General features: G+C 36.8%; 1 protein-coding gene across 1 annotated transcript in view; it reads left to right on the forward strand.

Moving 5' to 3' along the window:
- dpy (dumpy) overlaps window positions 1-19,010 on the forward strand; it is a 562,668-nt gene that overhangs the window by 251,094 nt on the left and 292,564 nt on the right. Inside the window, 7 exon segments of the mRNA XM_068226068.1 lie at window positions 1,612-1,785; window positions 5,684-5,884; window positions 7,094-7,264; window positions 8,518-8,637; window positions 10,381-10,761; window positions 13,368-13,814; window positions 18,179-18,496. Of these exon segments, the coding sequence (XP_068082169.1) occupies window positions 1,612-1,785; window positions 5,684-5,884; window positions 7,094-7,264; window positions 8,518-8,637; window positions 10,381-10,761; window positions 13,368-13,814; window positions 18,179-18,496 (1,812 nt within the window).

Genomic DNA, 19,010 nt, shown 5'->3' on the forward strand with positions numbered 1-19,010 from the left:
TTATAATATCAATTTTATCTAACATTCATATTATGTATTTTAGTGGGAAAGTAAATTTTTAAAACAAAACAGAACAGTTATGGTACTTGATATAACATATCTGATAGAGGAAAAGAAATTGTCTACTGAGTTAAATCACTTCATCTACATGTGTATTCAGATTTTTGTAAATATATGTATATATAAAATATAGTGCCAAGGAAGGGTCATACCATGCATAGCAAATAATCATCATGCAGTCATTATTAATCATAACGATAACTTATTAGTGTAGTGCAAAGTTAACCAGGCAACTAATACATGGCCCACCCTGCCCCACTGTTCTGTGTAGCTCCCCCTGGGACGCCCAAGGCTCCCAGTCCATGTGAATCGGATACAGACTGCCTGGATATAGAGGCCTGTTTTGGGGCGCTATGCCAGGACCCATGTTCGTTTGCTAACAACTGTGCTCCTACTGCGAAGTGCCAGGCCAAGGCACATAGACCTGTGTGCACTTGCCCCTCTGGATATGAGGGCAACCCTGCTGTTAAGTGCTTCTTGTCAGAACCATGTAAGACCACTAATCATAATCAGTCATTAGGAAACAGGTGAAACCCAGTTTATCAAAACCAGATGGGAAAGATAAATTATTTCTGGATGAATATTAAATTAAATATTTAAATAACACTTCAAATAATATTTAACAAACTTTTCATCCAAAATTGAGGTTCCATTGAAATATAATAATATACTGTAGAGGCTCAGTTCAAATGTAAAAGAAAATGTATTCATTAAGGATAAACCATTTTCTTTGTCCAAATTTGTAAATACAACCCCAAATTTTGTACCATGCATATTTACTTGTTAAACAATTCGTAATGTATATTCTATATCTTTTAAGTGATAAACAAATCCAGGTTTAGATAAATGGGTTTCAACAAGTGCTGTGTATCTTGCACTTAGGTTTACTAACGACGTTTAGGGAGAATCATCAATAACATTTTTAAGTTCTGCATTTAATCCTGAATTACTTCCTTGCTTTATACATTGTACATATGTTTTCTTTGTATATAATTATGTGTGATGATGTAAATCGCTGTTTATATCTCAGGAGAAGTCAGTCTCATTAACTAAAACAGTAAACCATAGATGATTCTCTCGTTTTGTTAATATAATATGATATATTGTAAATTTATTAAAGCACTGTCATTAATGCCACTTAATTGCTGAACATATAATCTTAACCATGGCATTTAAAGTATGATTGTGTGATTGTTGAAAGGATGTTGTACAGGGCTTGGTAGTTTTAGAATTTTACATTGTTTTTGATTGGTGCAGTATTAACTCAGGAACAGATGCAGTCTTTATCTAGGATAATCTTTGAATTGAAGTATTGGCGATATGTATTTTTTATTTTTCTCATCGCCATAGTTAAATTATGAATACAGCAGATGCTCATTAATTCTTTGTACTGAGACAAATTTTTGTTGTTCATTAGTAGCCCTTTTGGGTTTGACACCAGTCAAATTCAATTAAATTCTTTAGCATGTCTATTTCCAATTAATATTTCTGTAAATAGGTTGTTTGTCTTTTCCTTGCATATATGTGTTCTTGATTGTTATCCTGGTATAGTGAGTTGCTCTAGCAACGATGACTGTCCACTGACTGAAGCCTGCATTGATCGTTCTTGTCAACGTCCTTGTGATGTTCACAATCCATGTGCTTATAATGCTGTGTGCATCAACACCAACCATGGCTCTGACTGCAGTTGTGCTGAAGGGTACCAAGGGAATGGCTTTGTTGGCTGTGTAGCAGGTCTGTTCATATCATCTAATTACACTGTTCTGGTGTCTTGAGTTATGAATAATTGTAAGTTCAAAACACTTAAACACAAAATAATTCACTCATAAGCTTGACTAAATTCTGTGAGTGAAACTCAACCTAACGACTCCATTTTGGTGTATTACATGCTGATTTCTTGCATGGTGCTCATCGATTTTGGATTATTTCTAAAGATTATCTAAAGTTTTATAGTTTTATTAATTATTTTATGGAATTCATCTCTTTATTCCTTGACTGTAATAACTCTTTTTATTTACAGTGCACATGTTTTATGTAAGAAATATGCTCAATATATGCACAATATTGCCAATTATCATTATATGCAAAAATATTGGGTAAATCATTATATATTAATGCATCAGTGCATGATCAATATTTTTGAGAGGCAGAGTGCGCAAGGTCAGTGCCTTAAAATAATGGAATATAGAGTAAACTTACACTTAGAAACCACAGAGGTGCTTGCTTTATTGATGGTAGGCATCCAAAAGTATTTTTGTGATATCAGCAAACAGGAATCTGTTCAAGGTTTTTCAGCATGTTAAAGTAATGAGTACCCATGGACTTCGAGAGGTGTATTTGTTTTGAATCCCAACATCAATCATGCTTAAAGCATTACTAATTACAGTAAAACCTCTCTATAATGGACACCTTCGGGACCAAAAAAATGTCCATTATGAAGGAGTGACTGCCCGCGAAAGGTTATGAAATCGGTACCATTAAACATATGTTGGAACACAATAGCCCATGTATTGTATGTGTTAACAATTCTCGCAAATGTACCTTTAATTGTATACTGTATACAGTATTGTACAAATATACTGCACTGTACTCACATGAAAAAGTTGTAGATGGGCTGCTGCAGCTGCGATGTACTGTATTAAAGAGACAAAGCACTTCTATGGAAACCTCTATTGAGCACACTGTACACTATTACTGTTCACCATGTTAAAATTAAGAAGAACGTACAAGATTTTGAAACTTTAAATCAATATGTAGATGTAGCAATCTCTAGCACAGTACAGTAAAACATTAGCACTTCAAAAAATTGTTAATGTTTGATTGTTTTTTTGTTTTGTCCATTTTGGTTTAACATTGTTATTTTCACTATGTGCAATTAAATCCTGGGTCAAATTTACACCTTTTTCTTTGTTTTGTTTATAATAGAATTCTTTCAGTTGCTTAACAAAGCTGAGAGCCTCACTGTACGAGGTTATTGGCAGCACATTCGTTTCCTTATTTTCTTCAAAGTTGTCATTAGCATCACCTTCAATCCCGCTTTTGTCAGAATCTTCATTTTTGTCCTTCTTCCCATGAATTGACTGAAGAATCGTTTTCGTGTCTCCACTCTCACACTCTGTTGGAATATCTGAATCAATTTCAATATAGGTGTTCACTTGTACACTGTAACCTGCTGCATTAATCAACTGTTGTGTTGTTTCCATGCTGTCAGGAAGGATATCCAATTCTATTTCGGAATGTCCACCACTAATGGGAAACCCAGCTTTCAGAAAGCAGTTACGGATTGTTGAGGCTGTAACGTTTTTCCATGCATTGGTTATCCACGAAATTGCTTGGAGAACATTCAGTCCCTTTGTCAGTGTTTGAAGGGTTACTTCATTCCCGTTAAGTTCTGATACTATGTGCTTCATCACTAACAGTCTGTACATAACCTTGAAGTTCTGGATCACTCGTTGGTCAAGCGGCTGAGAAACTGATGTTACATTTGGTGGGAAAAAGACGATCATCACATTTTGCAACTTAATTGTATCCAGATGCGTGATGCTGCATTATCGAGGAATAATAACACTTTTCGCTCCTGGCGTATCATTTTGCTGTCCAATTGTCCTAGCCACTCTATCATTATTTCTCTGGTCATCCATGCTTTCCTATTTGCTTTCCATTCAATGCCAAACTTTGTAACATCCATATTCTTAAAACACCTTGGTTTTGCAGCTTTTCTTGTCACAAGGGGCTTCTCCTGTTCTCCACTCATACTTGCACATAACAAGACCGTAAGGCATTCTTTCACAACTTTCCCACCAGTACAACGATTTCCTTTGAAACACAAAGTTTTGCCAGGTAAAGTAGGAAAAATAATCCAGTTTCATCGGCATTCAAAATATTTTCTGGAGCATACGCGTCTATGATTGAAGGTAGTTTTTTTGCCAGTTTTCAACAATCTCGATATTAACACTGGATGATTCTCCACAAATCACTCTGATGTTGATACCATGTCACTTTCTGAATCTTTCTAGCCAGCCATTCGAGGCTTTGAAATCTCCAATACCTAATTCTGCCACGAATTCTAATGCTTTTGCTTGTACCATTGGTCCTGATACAGGGACATTCTGACTTCTTATTTTAGCGAACCACTCTAGCGTTGCCTCGTCAATGAGACCTTCACTACCACTTTAAAACAGTTTAATGCACTGTTCGTTGCCATTTAAATGCCATTCTTTCACTAGTTCCTCTTGCTTTTTCACAATTTTCAGCTGCCTGTGTCTTTCTAATCTTGAACACTTTGAGCAGTTTACGCACACCACACTTCTCACGTTTATGATAGTCTATTGTGCCTACCTTTTCTTTTAAAGTCAAAAACTTCCTTTGAGCCATGTTTACCCCAACTTACTAATGTAAAACTGAACACATCAAAAGCCCACGAGTCAATGAAATGTAACCTGACAGTGAAGGTACGAATTCCAGAGCTGTCAAGCATGTCAGATCACACAACTTCCGGAAGTGATAGCGTAGCTTAGTGTTGCTTTCCAAGAATGTGTACTGCCTGACCAAAAGTTACGGTGTCTGCGATTCTTGGAAGTACCACCTGTGCAAAAAGTAAGGGAATACATAAGGTACTGGACACAAAAACATTATTTTTTGAAAAAGAAAGGGTCCGTTAGGAGAGGTTTAATTGGAGTTTCTCGTGGCTATGGTGTGTCCGCGTCCTTAACAAAGGGTGTCTGTAAAAGAGGGGTAAATTACTCATACACAACATGGTATTTAATTACGGACCTAGAAAATCGTCCGCCAATGAGGGGTGTCCGCCAGTGAGAGGTGTTTGTTAAGGCATGTTTTACTGTACTCATTATAAAGTATATAATGAATTTTGTCTTTTCTATTGTTATTATATGAAATAAAATTCTTAGGTAGTCCATTTACTACAAAACATTTGATTTAAAAATAAATATATTAAATATTTGAATAGACTCTAATCTAAACGAACTCTTTTAATGAAATTTTACTTTAAAGAATAAACAAGAAACCCATCTGTTAAGAAAAAATAATGAATCTGTGGAGTACAATATGAATCTGTGTTATTAGACAGATAGTCTTTTGAAAAGCAGCCAAACAAATGAACTGAACCTTATACTCTTCCTCAGATTTATCTTACAGTTTAATTTAGAATATGCTGATAATATTTGTGTACACATTACTCACAGAACAGGTTATTAAAACACTTGCATAGTAATTTTAGTACCCTCTAGACTCATATGACTAAATGAACACCGGTTCCAGTAAATTCAAATAAATTATATACTCTTCAAGTAAATAGCCTATTTTTACTTACGATAGAAGTATAGGTAATGAATTTTGCTATTTATTATAATTTCTCACCCAGATTTTTGGAAGATGATGGAAGAATTTGATAATAAATCCTTCTGTCTTAATCTACCCCATGAAAATTTTTCTTGGACTCTCTGATGAGACATGATAAAATAAAAAATAAAATAAATTAACCATTTATTATTATTATTATTATTATTATTATTATTATTATTATTATTATTATTATTATTATTATTATTATTATTATTATTATTATTATCTTGTTATCTTCATGAGAAGTGTGTCTCTTTTACAGTTGTGCCCTCTCTGCCTGTATGTCAATATAATGAGGATTGTCCACCGAACAAAGCTTGTGATCGTCTAAATAGACTGTGTATCAATCCATGTATGGAAGATTCATGTGGTGAAAATGCAGATTGCTTTTCTGTCAATCATGCTATTGAATGCAGGTGTAAGCCAAGCTTCTCAGGCAATCCATATGTTGAATGTAATAAGGGTAAGTAATAATTTATTTAATTCATTTTAGTGCTTGTGCTACTGAAGAGTGGGTACATGTGAACGGTTAGGAAAGGTGACTTCTTTTTGTCTTTTACTCTTAGCAATGGCTTGAAATTGTGATTTATGATGTCTTCCTTGCAAAGCAGTATCTGATACTGACAATCAAAAGTTAATGAAACACCTTACTCTCTCCAATGAATCCTTTCCAAATTATAGAAATTAAAATACATCCACTTTCTTTTGCATGCGTTTTAAGAAAAATTAAAAGAGAAATTCTATTTTATTCATTTTTGGAATATATTTTAGTGTAAGAAATTAAAAGGCAAGATAATTTCTGGTTTATTACTTGTAGCAAACACAAACCTGCAGAGTAAACTTCTGTCTAGTCTCATTCTCCTTCCCGTTGAATAGCATGAAACGGTCCCACATCCTACTGTGGTAGTAAGAAAATGGTATGACCATGTAATGGATACTGGTCTGAGAAGCCAAGAATGACGGTCGAGAGGATTTGTCATGCTGACAACATGACACCTCATAATTTGCAGGCCTTTGGGCTGAGCAGCGGTCACTTGGTAGGCCATGGCGCTTCGCGGCTGTTGTGCCATGGGGTTTGGGGTTTGATTTATGTAATAGATATCCAATCATCTATACTTCTTTCCCAGGTTCCAGCTAATGCTACATACTTCTTGCAGCTACACTGCTCATATTCGTGTAGCAGAAACTCAAATGCATCTTAAATGCATTTTGTGTTCTGATTACTCATCATGAAGTATATAATGACTGTTTTCTCTTCTATTGTTATTGTGTGAAATAATATCCTTAGTCCATTTAGTTTAAAATAAATCATTTAAGAAATAAATATTACACATAGCAGATTTTAAGATTTAAGGTTGGTAGTTCTATGTTGAGAAAACTGGTTCAGTCTCATATACTGTTCTGTTTGTTAGTAACAGTAAATTTGGATTCAAAAGTGCTCCATCTGTCTCTCTAACAATCAGCAGAGATTATGTAAATCTGTTATTCTATTAATATTTTAAAGTTATTCTAGCCCTACAAGTACGGAGAATATTTACTGTATGTTATCTTGGGAATGCAACTAGTGTAGCAATACATCTTGTATGGAAGGTATTACTTAACGTTACATACTTTTAGTTAATAGGAATGTCTCTTTTTGAATATTTACTGTACCTTATGGTTTCCCCCTTAGTTACCGGATGCCAGAAAGACAATGAATGTCCCTCTACAGAAGCCTGTATTAATGGCAGATGTCAAAGTCCTTGCAAATGTGGCTTCAGTGCAGTTTGTGATGTTGTGAATCATAAGCCTTCTTGCAAATGTCTGCCTGGCTATACGGGTAATCCTACTGTTGGTTGTCAGGGTAAGTGAAATATAATATTTGTTCTCTGTATGCTGATGTTGATTACACAGGGAAGACTCTGCTTATTCAGATTTAACTTCACCTTCATCAGTAAGCAGAGAAGAGCTTTATTGTCATAGTTGGAAGTTTGTAGGATAGCCATGTTAAGAATTAGTCGGGATTGGGTGTAGGTGTGAAGGATAGAAGTAATAAAAATAATTTAAACAGCTGTACTTTCAGTGTATAACTGAGGAATTTAGGGATAATTTCTTCAGTCCACCTGATTTTGTTTTAAGCCTAATTAGAATTATCTATGTAGATTACACAGGTATAGAAGAGGTGCATGGGGCAAGAGAACTATGTACAGTACATGAACAAGCCATTATTTTGTAAGTTTTTGACTAGATATAAAATATAGTATCTTTGGATTTATGGAGCCACTGGTTTGGTCTTGTCTGAATATCACCACAACACCATATCATACATGACTTTAAAATGTTCACTTTTTATAACTCACAATGCCAGCAGAACCAAAAAAATTGTAGTGAAATGTATCCTTGTGAAAATTGTTCATTTGAATAATGAAGGAAGTATTCCTGCCACTAAATTACTTTAACAGCCTTTTTACTGGTGGAGATGATGATCTAAACACCTGAACTTCTTTCTCTTCAGTTTCACTCTCCTGCCAGTAGCAATATTAACATATGAAATATCAAATTTTTCAGTAGGGTGTTCTGTTGTTCAGACAGGTCTATCACGTCAATGGAGTCGTCTCTCGTCTAAAGTTTATGTGCGGTATGCTGACTAGTTCCTTTCTACTGCTAATCATATGAGTATTTGAGGGTTGCTCTTGCTATTTGTCATATTGAAATTTGCAAATGCCTACACCCATAATATTTAAAGAAGCATTCTGACAGATAGGGTTGGAGGGAGGAGCATTTCATATTGTTGCCACACTTCTGCATTCCACTATCTTTCCCCTTGTTTCCGGCTCACTTGTTCGTTTGTTCAGCCTGGTCAGAAGTGAGAGGTTTGGCAACTGCAAGCAACTCAACCCAGCCAGCAGGCTTATCTCCATGGCAACCGCAGTGGGCACGTGGGCGCCTACGTTTCCCTGGCAACCATACCCCCTACTCCCTTCTTACCACCCAGGTAGGCAGTAAACGGACCTCCCTCTAAGAACTGTCAGAATGCATCTTTCAAAATTACAACCATATTCATAATAAGTAATGATGTTGTTATGTGTGGTTGTATTATTCAATTGTTTGTTGTAGCGCCTTCTAATCCGTGTGATCCAAATCCTTGTGGAACAAATGCAAAGTGTGAAATTGACAATGGAAATCCAATCTGCTTCTGCCCAAAAGGAATGACAGGAAATCCATTCAGAAACTGCAGTATGTATTCTGTTTTTCGTGCAGTACCAGTATTTAAATATTGATGATAAATACATTTATATTCAACTAGTTGAATGCACATTCTTTGCATATTATTTATTATATTTATTCTTTCATTTTTTTAATTTCTTAATCAAAATGTATCAGAATAAAACATCCTTACTTTTCTTAAGTAGCTTGTAATAAACATTTGTGCCAAGTTCCAGCCCTCCAATTTCATGGGAAGTGAGTGGCTTGGTGATATTGTGTTTAGGGTAGTTACCCCAATTTCACCCCATTTGTCACAAAACATTGGAATAAAATACCTTAACTATCCTTATAAGAAATACTTCTGCCAAATTTGAACTCTCTTCCTTTGTGGGAAATGTGAAATTTAGTGATATTGTGTCTAGTATAGTCCTCCCATTTTCAGCCAGTTGATCAAAAAAACATCAGAATAAAACATATTTACTTTCCTTTATTAGCTTATAAGAAACACTTGTGCAGATTTCAGTCCTCTAGCTTGTGAGAAGTGAGTGATTTAGTGATATTGTGTTTAGGGTAGTTACCCCAGTTTCAACTCCTTTTACCACAATACATCAGAATAAAAATATCTTTACTTTCCCTAATTAGCTTATAAGGAACACCTATGCAAAATGTTAACTCTCTAGCACTATGGGAACTGTACAGTTTAGTGATATTGAGTTTAGGGTATTTACCCCAATTTCACCCCCTTTATCACAAAACAGCAGAATTAAACATTAATTAGCTTATAAGAAACACTTATGCCAAATTGCAGCACTCTATCTTTGTGAGAAGTGTGCAATTTAGTGATATTATTTTAAGGTAGTTAACTGGTATTCCAATTTCACCCCATGTATTACAAAACATTTTTACTCTTCCTAATTAGTTTATAAGGAGCACTGTTTCAAAATTTCATGCCCTCTAGCTTTGTGAAAGTGTGAGAATTACTGATATTGTAGTTAGGGTATTTACCTCCAATTTCACCTCTTCAGTCACAAAACATCAGAATGAAACATCTTCACTTTTTCTAACTAGCTTATGATAATCTTCTGTGCCAAATTGCAGCTTTCTAGTTTTATGGTAAGCATGAGATTTAAATATTGTTTTTAGGGGAGTTAACCCCATTTCACCTCCTTAATCACAAAATATCAGAATAAAACATCCTTACTTTCCTTAATTAGCTTCTAAGAAATACTTGTGCCAAATTTCAGCCCTCTAGTTTCCTGGGAAGTATTAGAATTAATGATACTATAATTAGGGTAGTTACTCCAATTCTACCCCATTCATCAAAAAAGCATCAGAACAAAATATTAATTAGCTTGTAAGAAACACAATTGTGCCAATGTCAGCTTGCTAGCATTGTGTTGGTGTGTGATTTAATGATATTGTGTTTAGAGAATTTACCTCAGTTTCACCTTGTTTATCATAAAACATTGGAACACAAATCTTAATTTTTTTGTTAGCTTATAAAGAACACTTGTGCTAAATGATGTCCCTCTAGCATTGTGGGAAGTATGCAATTCAGTGTTGTGTTTAGGGTAGTTACCCCATTTTTTCTCCCTTTATCATAAAGCATTGGAAAAATACATCTTTATTTTTCCTAATTACTTTACAAGGAACACCTGTGCCAAATTTTAACACCCATCTTGATGGGAAGTGTGAGAATTAGCAATGAGTGAGTTAGTCAGGGCTTTTGCTTTTATATATGTAGATTTTTGAAATCAACTTTTCTTTCTCTAGTTCCAGAGGGAGACAACTGTGTGCCTAATGCATGTGGCCCCAATTCAGGTTGCCGTTTAATTAATGGATCTCCGGTTTGCTTTTGCCTGCCGGAATATGAAGGCAGTCCTCCATCAAAGCCTTGTAGACTACCAGAGAACCCATGTGATCCATCTCCTTGTGGCCCAAATACACAGTGTGCCATTCTCAGCACTGGTTATGCTAAGTGCACATGTCTTCCTGGTTTCTTAGAGAGTCCAAATACAGTGAGAGGTTGCGTAAAGCAGCGTAATCCATGTGAACCAAATCCTTGTGGTCTTGGTGCATTATGTGATCCTAATAGAGAACCTGCCTGCTTCTGTCCTGATCAGACAGTGGGAAATCCATATCGTAGCTGCTCAGGTAAGAACTGTGTCTTTTTGTTATTATTGTTATTATTCACAAGCACTGTAAATTTTCTGGATATGTTTCAGAGATCTAAAATTTTATTCCTCAGAAGAAATCTCAAATGTATTAATAACAAAATTCTGAATGCTCTGCCACCTTACAAAATGATGAACCACTTCTATTCCCCATCAGAACATAGCAAAAGGAGTTTGTACAATGAGAAGTAGCCCAAGAAGGCATGTTATCCAAGGGTAGCAGAATAATAAGTGATATATCAAAGTTTAGGGGTGAAAGCAAAGTCACAAGCCTATACAGTTGAGAAGAGAATTATTTTGACTAATGGCAGAAAGTGCTATAATAGGTAGACAATACATTTGAGTTTGATTAAATTTTACTCTGAACTATATTCAAGGAATGTAAGGAATTCAATGTTCAGCAAAGTATATATTGTGCAAATGTGGCTGTCCAGCAGAATACTCATCAATTAATGTATGGTCAGTCCGTCAGCGATGCCGCTGGTGGGATCCTCAACAGCTCTGCCATCAGCTGTCATAGATGGCCTAGGCATCACTGAAGAGGCATACTAGGGAAATGAGGAGTGAGGTAGTTTCCTGTTGCTTTCCTCACCAAGCTAGAGTTGCTATTACATATCAGTCTGCCAAGCCCACTGGAATGCATGCACCAACTGACTCTATGAGCAACATTTTCACACCATTCATAACAGGGACTGGCTGCATAAGGATTGGCATTTCTAGCATCGCTCATACCTTAGTCACTTTCATATTGTCAAAGCCAAGGATAAGAAAGAGACAGATCTGTGAAAGTAACAAAATTGCTCTAGCCTATACCAAAAGACATAGTGCACTGCAAACACTAGGTCCTGCCAGCAAAGGCATTCATCAATTAATGGATGTCATTAATTATAGAAGATGATTCTCCTCATTTTTATGTCTTTTTATTTTGATTCTATTGAAACATTTTTTGCTGTTTGCTCTTTAGCTTCAAATTCCTGCATTCAAAAAACTAATTAATTTTTGTCTGCTCATTTAATAGGGTTAATTCAATTTTTTGAAGTGATGTGAATGAAACTATATGGACCATGCTATTCAAATAAATATGTGATGGGTCAAGTTAAGCTAAATAATATCTTTCATCCTTTTACTGATTTTTGTGTCATTATTTTGTATTACCTTCTTTCTAATGTATTTTTTTCATGTACCATACTTTTTATAAAAGTAGTATTGAATTCAAACAATTTGAAATCCTTAAAATTCAAGCCAAATTTTTTTTATCATGAACAGCACATTTTCATTGGGAAGCGATCAGTCAAAATGTTCTGCCTCGAGTCCTAGTGAAAAATAAAACATCTTAAGACCTATCATAGTTTGCTTTTAACCTCTTGAGATGACATTTGTTTGAAGAGTCATGCTCATGTTGGAATTGATGGTGGCTAATCAAAGTAATTTTTACTTCAGCAAGTTTCATGGACACAGATACAAAAGCACTATGTATTTGATTTGATCATAATTATAATTAATTCCATACAGTTTGGATGCCATTAACAAAAGACCGAGAGATATTTGGAAAAGAAGCTGGAGAAAATCTTCATTGGGGGGCAGTTTGTTTTGTCTTCTTGGAAAGAGACCAAGAGGAAGACCTTGTGATGTTTGGGAGAAGCAGATTTTCAAGGATCTTGAAATCAGAGATGTAAGCTAGTGTCAGGAATATGAACATCATCTGTGGATGGACAGGACAAACTGGAGGAGGCTCGTACATGACTGCACCCAGCTTGCTGGAGCGAAGATATGAAGAAGTTGCAGTTTCTGCTAAAACTCAAGCCAAAAAAGATTATCATGAACAGCACATTTTTCATTTTCAATGGGAAGCGATCAGTCAAAATATTCCCCCTTGAGTCCTAGTGAAAAATAAAACATCTTAATACCTATCATAGTTTGCTTTTAACCTCTTTAGATGGCATTTGTTTGAAGAGTCATGATCATGTCAGAGTTGAGGGTGACTAATCAAAGTAATTTTTACTTCAGCAAGTTTCATGGACACAGATACAAAAACACTATTTATTTGACTTGATCATAATTATAATTAATCCCGTACAGTTTGGATGCCATTAACAAAAGACTGAGAGATGTTTGGAAAAAGGAGCTGGAGAAAATCTTCATCAGGGGGCAGTTTGTTTTGTCTTCTTGGAAAGAGACCAAGAGGAAGACCTTGTGACATTTGGGAGAAGCAGATTTTCAAGGATCTGGAAATCAGAGATGTAAACTAGTGTCAGGAATATGAACATCATCTGTGGATGGACAATACAAACTGGAGGAGGCTCGTATATGACCGCACCCAGCTTGCTGGAGCGAAGAAATGATGATGATGATGATGATGATGATGATGATTGTTTTGCCCTGTGCTGTTTCCATGGTTCTTTACTCTTTAATTCATAATACACCTTTGGTTTTCCTGTGTAAATTACAGTATAATATTTCTAGGTATCTTTGTCCCACTCAGCCAATATTATAACTAGCACTTTTGTAAATAAATGTGTAAAGCTGAAATTTTGAGTCATGTTAAGTCTTATTACCTTTCTTTCTTTCTTTCTTTCTTTCTTTTAGTACCTACACAGTCTCTCTGCCAGCCTGGTCCATGTGGAGTCAATGCAGATTGCTATATATCAGACAACCAGGAACAGTGCTACTGTAAATCAGGCTATATTGGTGATCCTTATACTTCATGTCATTTGGAACCAACAAGTCCTTGTCAACCTAATCCATGTGGACCCAATGCACATTGCACTGTTACACCTCAAGGTCATCCAATGTGCTTGTGTCCAGATGGACTATCAGGAGATCCAACTGGTCCAACTGGTTGTGGAGGACCAGAGTGTCGAAATGATGATGATTGTTCCAACAGACATGCCTGTATTGGTTTCAAGTGTCGTGACCCCTGTCCTGGATCGTGTGGTATTGGAGCCAACTGTCGAGTGGAAAAGCACCATGTTGTTTGTACTTGCAATCATGGGCTCACTGGTAACCCTCTTATTCGCTGCTCACCCATTCCAGGTACAGTCTATTTCTTTCAAGCATGTTGCTTTATGTGTACACAAAATTTGTCAATTATTCTGGGTACAAGTATGATACTATATTCATTTTAGATTTGGAATTTTAAAAGTAGTCTCAAGACTAAAATTAATGTACCATATCAACACTTTACTGGAATTAGTGAGGAAAACATAAAGAAAAGACCATACACAGGAAGGCTGTTGTCATAACCAAGGTTTAAACTTCAGATCTTGATATAATGCTGTTCTTCCGTGTAATGGGAGTGGAAAGATTTTTATATTTATTTTATTGCTAGTATAAAATGGAATCTGACATGTAACTGTAAAATAGTTTGTTATTTGTAAATCTTTTTCAAATTAGATCATATGAATTTGTCTCCATAATACTGGTTGAAATAACTTCCACTTCTGCTTTAGTCTAAATTATATGATGATATTATTACATCTATTTCATTGATAACAATCTTTTCCAGGCTTCAGACTTTGTTCTTGTTTAACGAAAAAAAAAAAAAAAAAAAAAGCAAAGCCATGCTTATCATTTTACATAAATGTTGATATTGTTATCATTGCCCTGAGACCACCAGTTTTATGTGGAATCCGAACCATTTTATTTCAGAATTCTCATATGCACTGACTGGGTTTCGAACCATGACTGCCTTCATGATAAACTAGTGACTATGTCACTTGGCTGTCACATCCCCTCTTGGTTAACCTCAGTGATTTTAACAGATTAGATGAAAATGTCTATACTAATGAAAATTATGTTGCACTGCTAGAGAAAGTATTTGGTGGAAATTTTCATTGCCTTCCACTTGGTATATCATGCAGCAGATTAGTATTCTACTGTTAACATAAACATATTCTAATGTTCCTGACTTAAAAAAAAAAAAAAAAAAAAAAGAAACCACTTAGTAGATATGGTATTACATGTAACATGGGATAAATGGTTTCACATGCTGTTTACTGTAAGTTTATTCAATAATTCTTGAATCAGAAGTGTCTTTACAGTGGTGCCAAAATAAGAACATGGCCTTATATATCCTTTACATATTTACATGTATCCATTTACATAAATATTTTTTATATGTAATTTAACTTAATCTATAGAAAATAATTTAAAAAAAGCACCAGACTGAAGAGTTAAATGTTCCCAAGACCTGAATTATAAACTCTGATATTGACAGTGGCCCCAATGAGTATGATTTTTCTTCAGTTGTTCTATATACATGTCAGGCACTAAGAGATCACTTAATTAAATAATTAATTCAGAGGGATCTTGGATCTTAGATCCTGAAGTGTACAACCAGCAACAATAACAAAAATTGGTTATTACACTGACTGACAGAGCAAATGCAACACCAAGAAGGAGTGGTCAGAACTTTATGCCAATTGCAGGGTAGACTGACGTCACTGAGGTATGCTCATGATGTGAAATGCGCCGCTGTGCTGTGCACGTAGCGAACGATAAATGGGACACGGCGTTGGCGAATGGCCCACTTCGTACCGTGATTTCTCAGCCGACAGTCATTGTAGAACGTGTTGTCGTGTGCCACAGGACACGTGTATAGCTAAGAATGCCAGGCCGCCGTCAACGGAGGCATTTCCAGCAGACAGACGACTTTACGAGGGTTATGGTGATCGGGCTGAGAAGGGCAGGTTGGTCGCTTCGTCAAATCGCAGCCGATACCCATAGGGATGTGTCCACGGTGCAGCGCCTGTGGCGAAGATGGTTGGCGCAGGGACATGTGGCACGTGCGAGGGGTCCAGGCGCAGCCCGAGTGACGTCAGCACGCGAGGATCGGCGCATCCGCCGCCAAGCGGTGGCAGCCCCGCACGCCACGTCAACCGCCATTCTTCAGCATGTGCAAGACACCCTGGCTGTTCCAATATCGACCAGAACAATTTCCCGTCGATTGGTTGAAGGAGGCCTGCACTCCCGGCGTCCGCTCAGAAGACTACCATTGACTCCACAGCATAGACGTGCACGCCTGGCATGGTGCCGGGCTAGAGCGACTTGGATGAGGGAATGGCGGAACGTCGTGTTCTCCGATGAGTCACGCTTCTGTTCTGTCAGTGATAGTCACCGCAGACGAGTGTGGCGTCGGCGTGGAGAAAGGTCAAATCCGGCAGTAACTGTGGAGCGCCCTACCGCTAGACAACGCGGCATCATGGTTTGGGGCGCTATTGCGTATGATTCCACGTCACCTCTAGTGCGTATTCAAGGCACGTTAAATGCCCACTGCTACGTGCAGCATGTGCTGCGGCCGGTGGCACTCCCGTACCTTCAGGGGCTGCTCAATGCTCTGTTTCAGCAGGATAATGCCCGCCCACACACTGCTCGCATCTCCCAACAGGCTCTACGAGGTGTACAGATGCTTCCGTGGCCAGCGTACTCTCCGGATCTCTCACCAATCGAACACGTGTGGGATCTCATTGGACGCCGTTTGCAAACTCTGCCACAGCCTCGTACGGACGACCAACTGTGGCAAATGGTTGACAGAGAATGGAGAACCATCCCTCAGGACACCATCCGCACTCTTATTGACTCTGTACCTCGACGTGTTTCTGCGTGCATCGCCGCTCGCGGTGGTCCTACATCCTACTGAGTCGATGCCTTGCGCATTGTGTAACCTGCATATCGGTTTGAAATAAACATCAATTATTCGTCCGTGCCGTCCCTGTTTTTCCCCCAACTTTCATTCCTTTCGAACCACTCCTTCTTGGTGTTGCATTTGCTCTGTCAGTCAGTGTATTAATGTCTGCATTTCTTTTCATGTATTTATATTATGGTCCTGATTTTTATGTTGTGATATAAGTGTACTTTAACTGTCTGCAGAAAATCTGCATTACTGTTTATAAATAAATGGAAATATTGTAAGTACCTAGTAGTAGTATTAGTAGTGGTAGTGGTAGTAGTATATATCATCATCACCATAAGACCTATCTCTATCGGTGCGACGTAAAGCAAATTGTAAATGTATACTATATTATGACCATCTGAACAAGAACTAAAAGTCAAGAAATGAGGTTAATTGTATCACCTTATTTCCGGTGCTGGAAATTAATGAAAGGGTGGTGCTTTAACCTTCTAGTACTTATGAGTCAATAAAGTTTACTGCAGTATTTTCATCTTTTATACTAATGAAAGGCTGTATAATGGTTTTGATTTACAAAAGCCTTATGATAGTGTACCCAGAGCAAAGGTATGGAAAGTAATGCAGCAGAAATGATTTACAAAATAAATGATAAAATATGTGTAAGCAATTAGAGAAATTGTTGCAGCAGTGTCCAAACACTTGTGAGGGGGACATACTGGTTTTGGAATGAAACTAGACTACAACAAGGAAGTGTAATGACACCATTGCTATTCATAATAGTTATGGATGAAATTGTGAAGGAGACAGAAGTAAAATATGGGGACAGGGAGTCAAAAGTAATGCTGCTTGCAGATGATATTGTGGTGTAAGTAGCAAACAGAGAGGAAGTACAAGGGAAACTCAATGTGTTGAGTGAAATTATTGAACATTATGGAATGAAAATCAGTGTGAAGAAGAGTAAGACAATAGTGCTGACTAGAAGAGAAAGGAAAGAGAAAGGAACTCTAAAAATAAAAGGACAAAACCTTGAAATTGTGGGGAGCTTCAAGTACTTGAGAGGTGAACTGATGCAGGATATGGGGCTGGACAAGCAGATCAATAAAAGGATTCAGCAGGGAAATGCATTCTACGAGAGTGTGAGAAACCAGGTGTGGAGGAAGGAAGTACCGATGAAGTGTAAAGAGTTGATGTAAAAGATGTACTACTGCCCAATACTGACATATGCAGTTGCTACCTGAACACTGAAGAAAAGACAGTAGAATAAAACCCAGGGCAGTGAAATGAAATTCTTAAGAAGGACTAGAAAGGGCAGAGTAAGAAATGGGGACATCAGGAAGGAAATCTGAGTGGAAAAGCTTTACGACAGAATGGAGAAGGATAAACGTGGAAGGTTTGGACATATTAAGAGGGTGGAAGAGGGAAGGATGTTGAAGTGGATGATGGAGACCCAGACCAAGATTGAAAATGATCAAGAATTAGATTAGACCTGGATTAGAGCACAATTACGGAGGAACAGTGGTGGTTGGATAGAGGAAGATAGAAAGGTGCCCTAAACATCCCAAGCCAGCAGGAGCTGGACGAGGAAAGTGGATGATGATGATGATGATGATGATGATGATGTATAATGTTTCGTTTCAGCATAAAATAAGTCTTGTAAGTACTGTATTTGTGACTTACAACTGTCTAAACTAACAATATTCTCTGTTTAAAAATGGTGAATTAATTGAAAAGGTTTTATAGAATATCCTTGATTTTTTTCTTGTTACAGTCCCACCACCACCATCAGATCCATGTTATCCCAGTCCATGCGGCATAAACACACAGTGTCAAGTGATGAAAGGTCGTGCGGTGTGCTCATGTATTGAAAACTTTTTGGGAGACCCTCAAACTGGATGTCACCCAGAATGCACTCTAAATGCAGACTGCCCTCCAGACAAAGCATGTTTGGGTCAGAAATGTCGTAATCCATGTGCTGGTGGAAAAGTTTGTGGTGTTAGAGCCATTTGTTCTGTTCATGAACACACTGCAACATGTGCCTGTCCAGACGACCTTGTGGGAAATCCATTCATCCAGTGTATTCCAAGACGTAAGTTTCACACTGACTTTTATGAATGGTTTCTCTTTTACGTTATTTTTTGTGATAAGAAAATTTTATGCACATTTTGCAATTATATCTGTTCATATGTTTTTATTAACAAAGGTAAAAACATTTAAAATTTTAAAACCATATAAAGATTGTGTATGCATTTCCCAGATTCTTATATTTAATATAATCTGAAACATATGTTATAATATTTCAACAGCATATAAATAAGAATGTATTCAATGAGTTAATGTGGTTATTTCATTCTGACATAATGCCATCTTGGTTTAAATATTGTGTTGAAGTAGCTGCTCGTAAACCAGTGAAATGGATAATTTTACTTTGATAACACACGCATTCATTATCCCAGCCTGGTTAAAAAAAATAAATGCCTCCCTCAAATCAGATGCTACATGAAATGAATATCTATACTTCAGAAACACACTTTCCAACAAAGAATCAGTAGTTGAGAATGGTATAAAAATTTCACAGCTCTAATTATTACTAATACTGTAAG

The sequence above is a fragment of the Anabrus simplex genome, chromosome 2 (genome assembly GCF_040414725.1).
Source record: "Anabrus simplex isolate iqAnaSimp1 chromosome 2, ASM4041472v1, whole genome shotgun sequence".
In the NCBI taxonomy this organism is placed as follows: domain Eukaryota; kingdom Metazoa; phylum Arthropoda; class Insecta; order Orthoptera; family Tettigoniidae; genus Anabrus; species Anabrus simplex.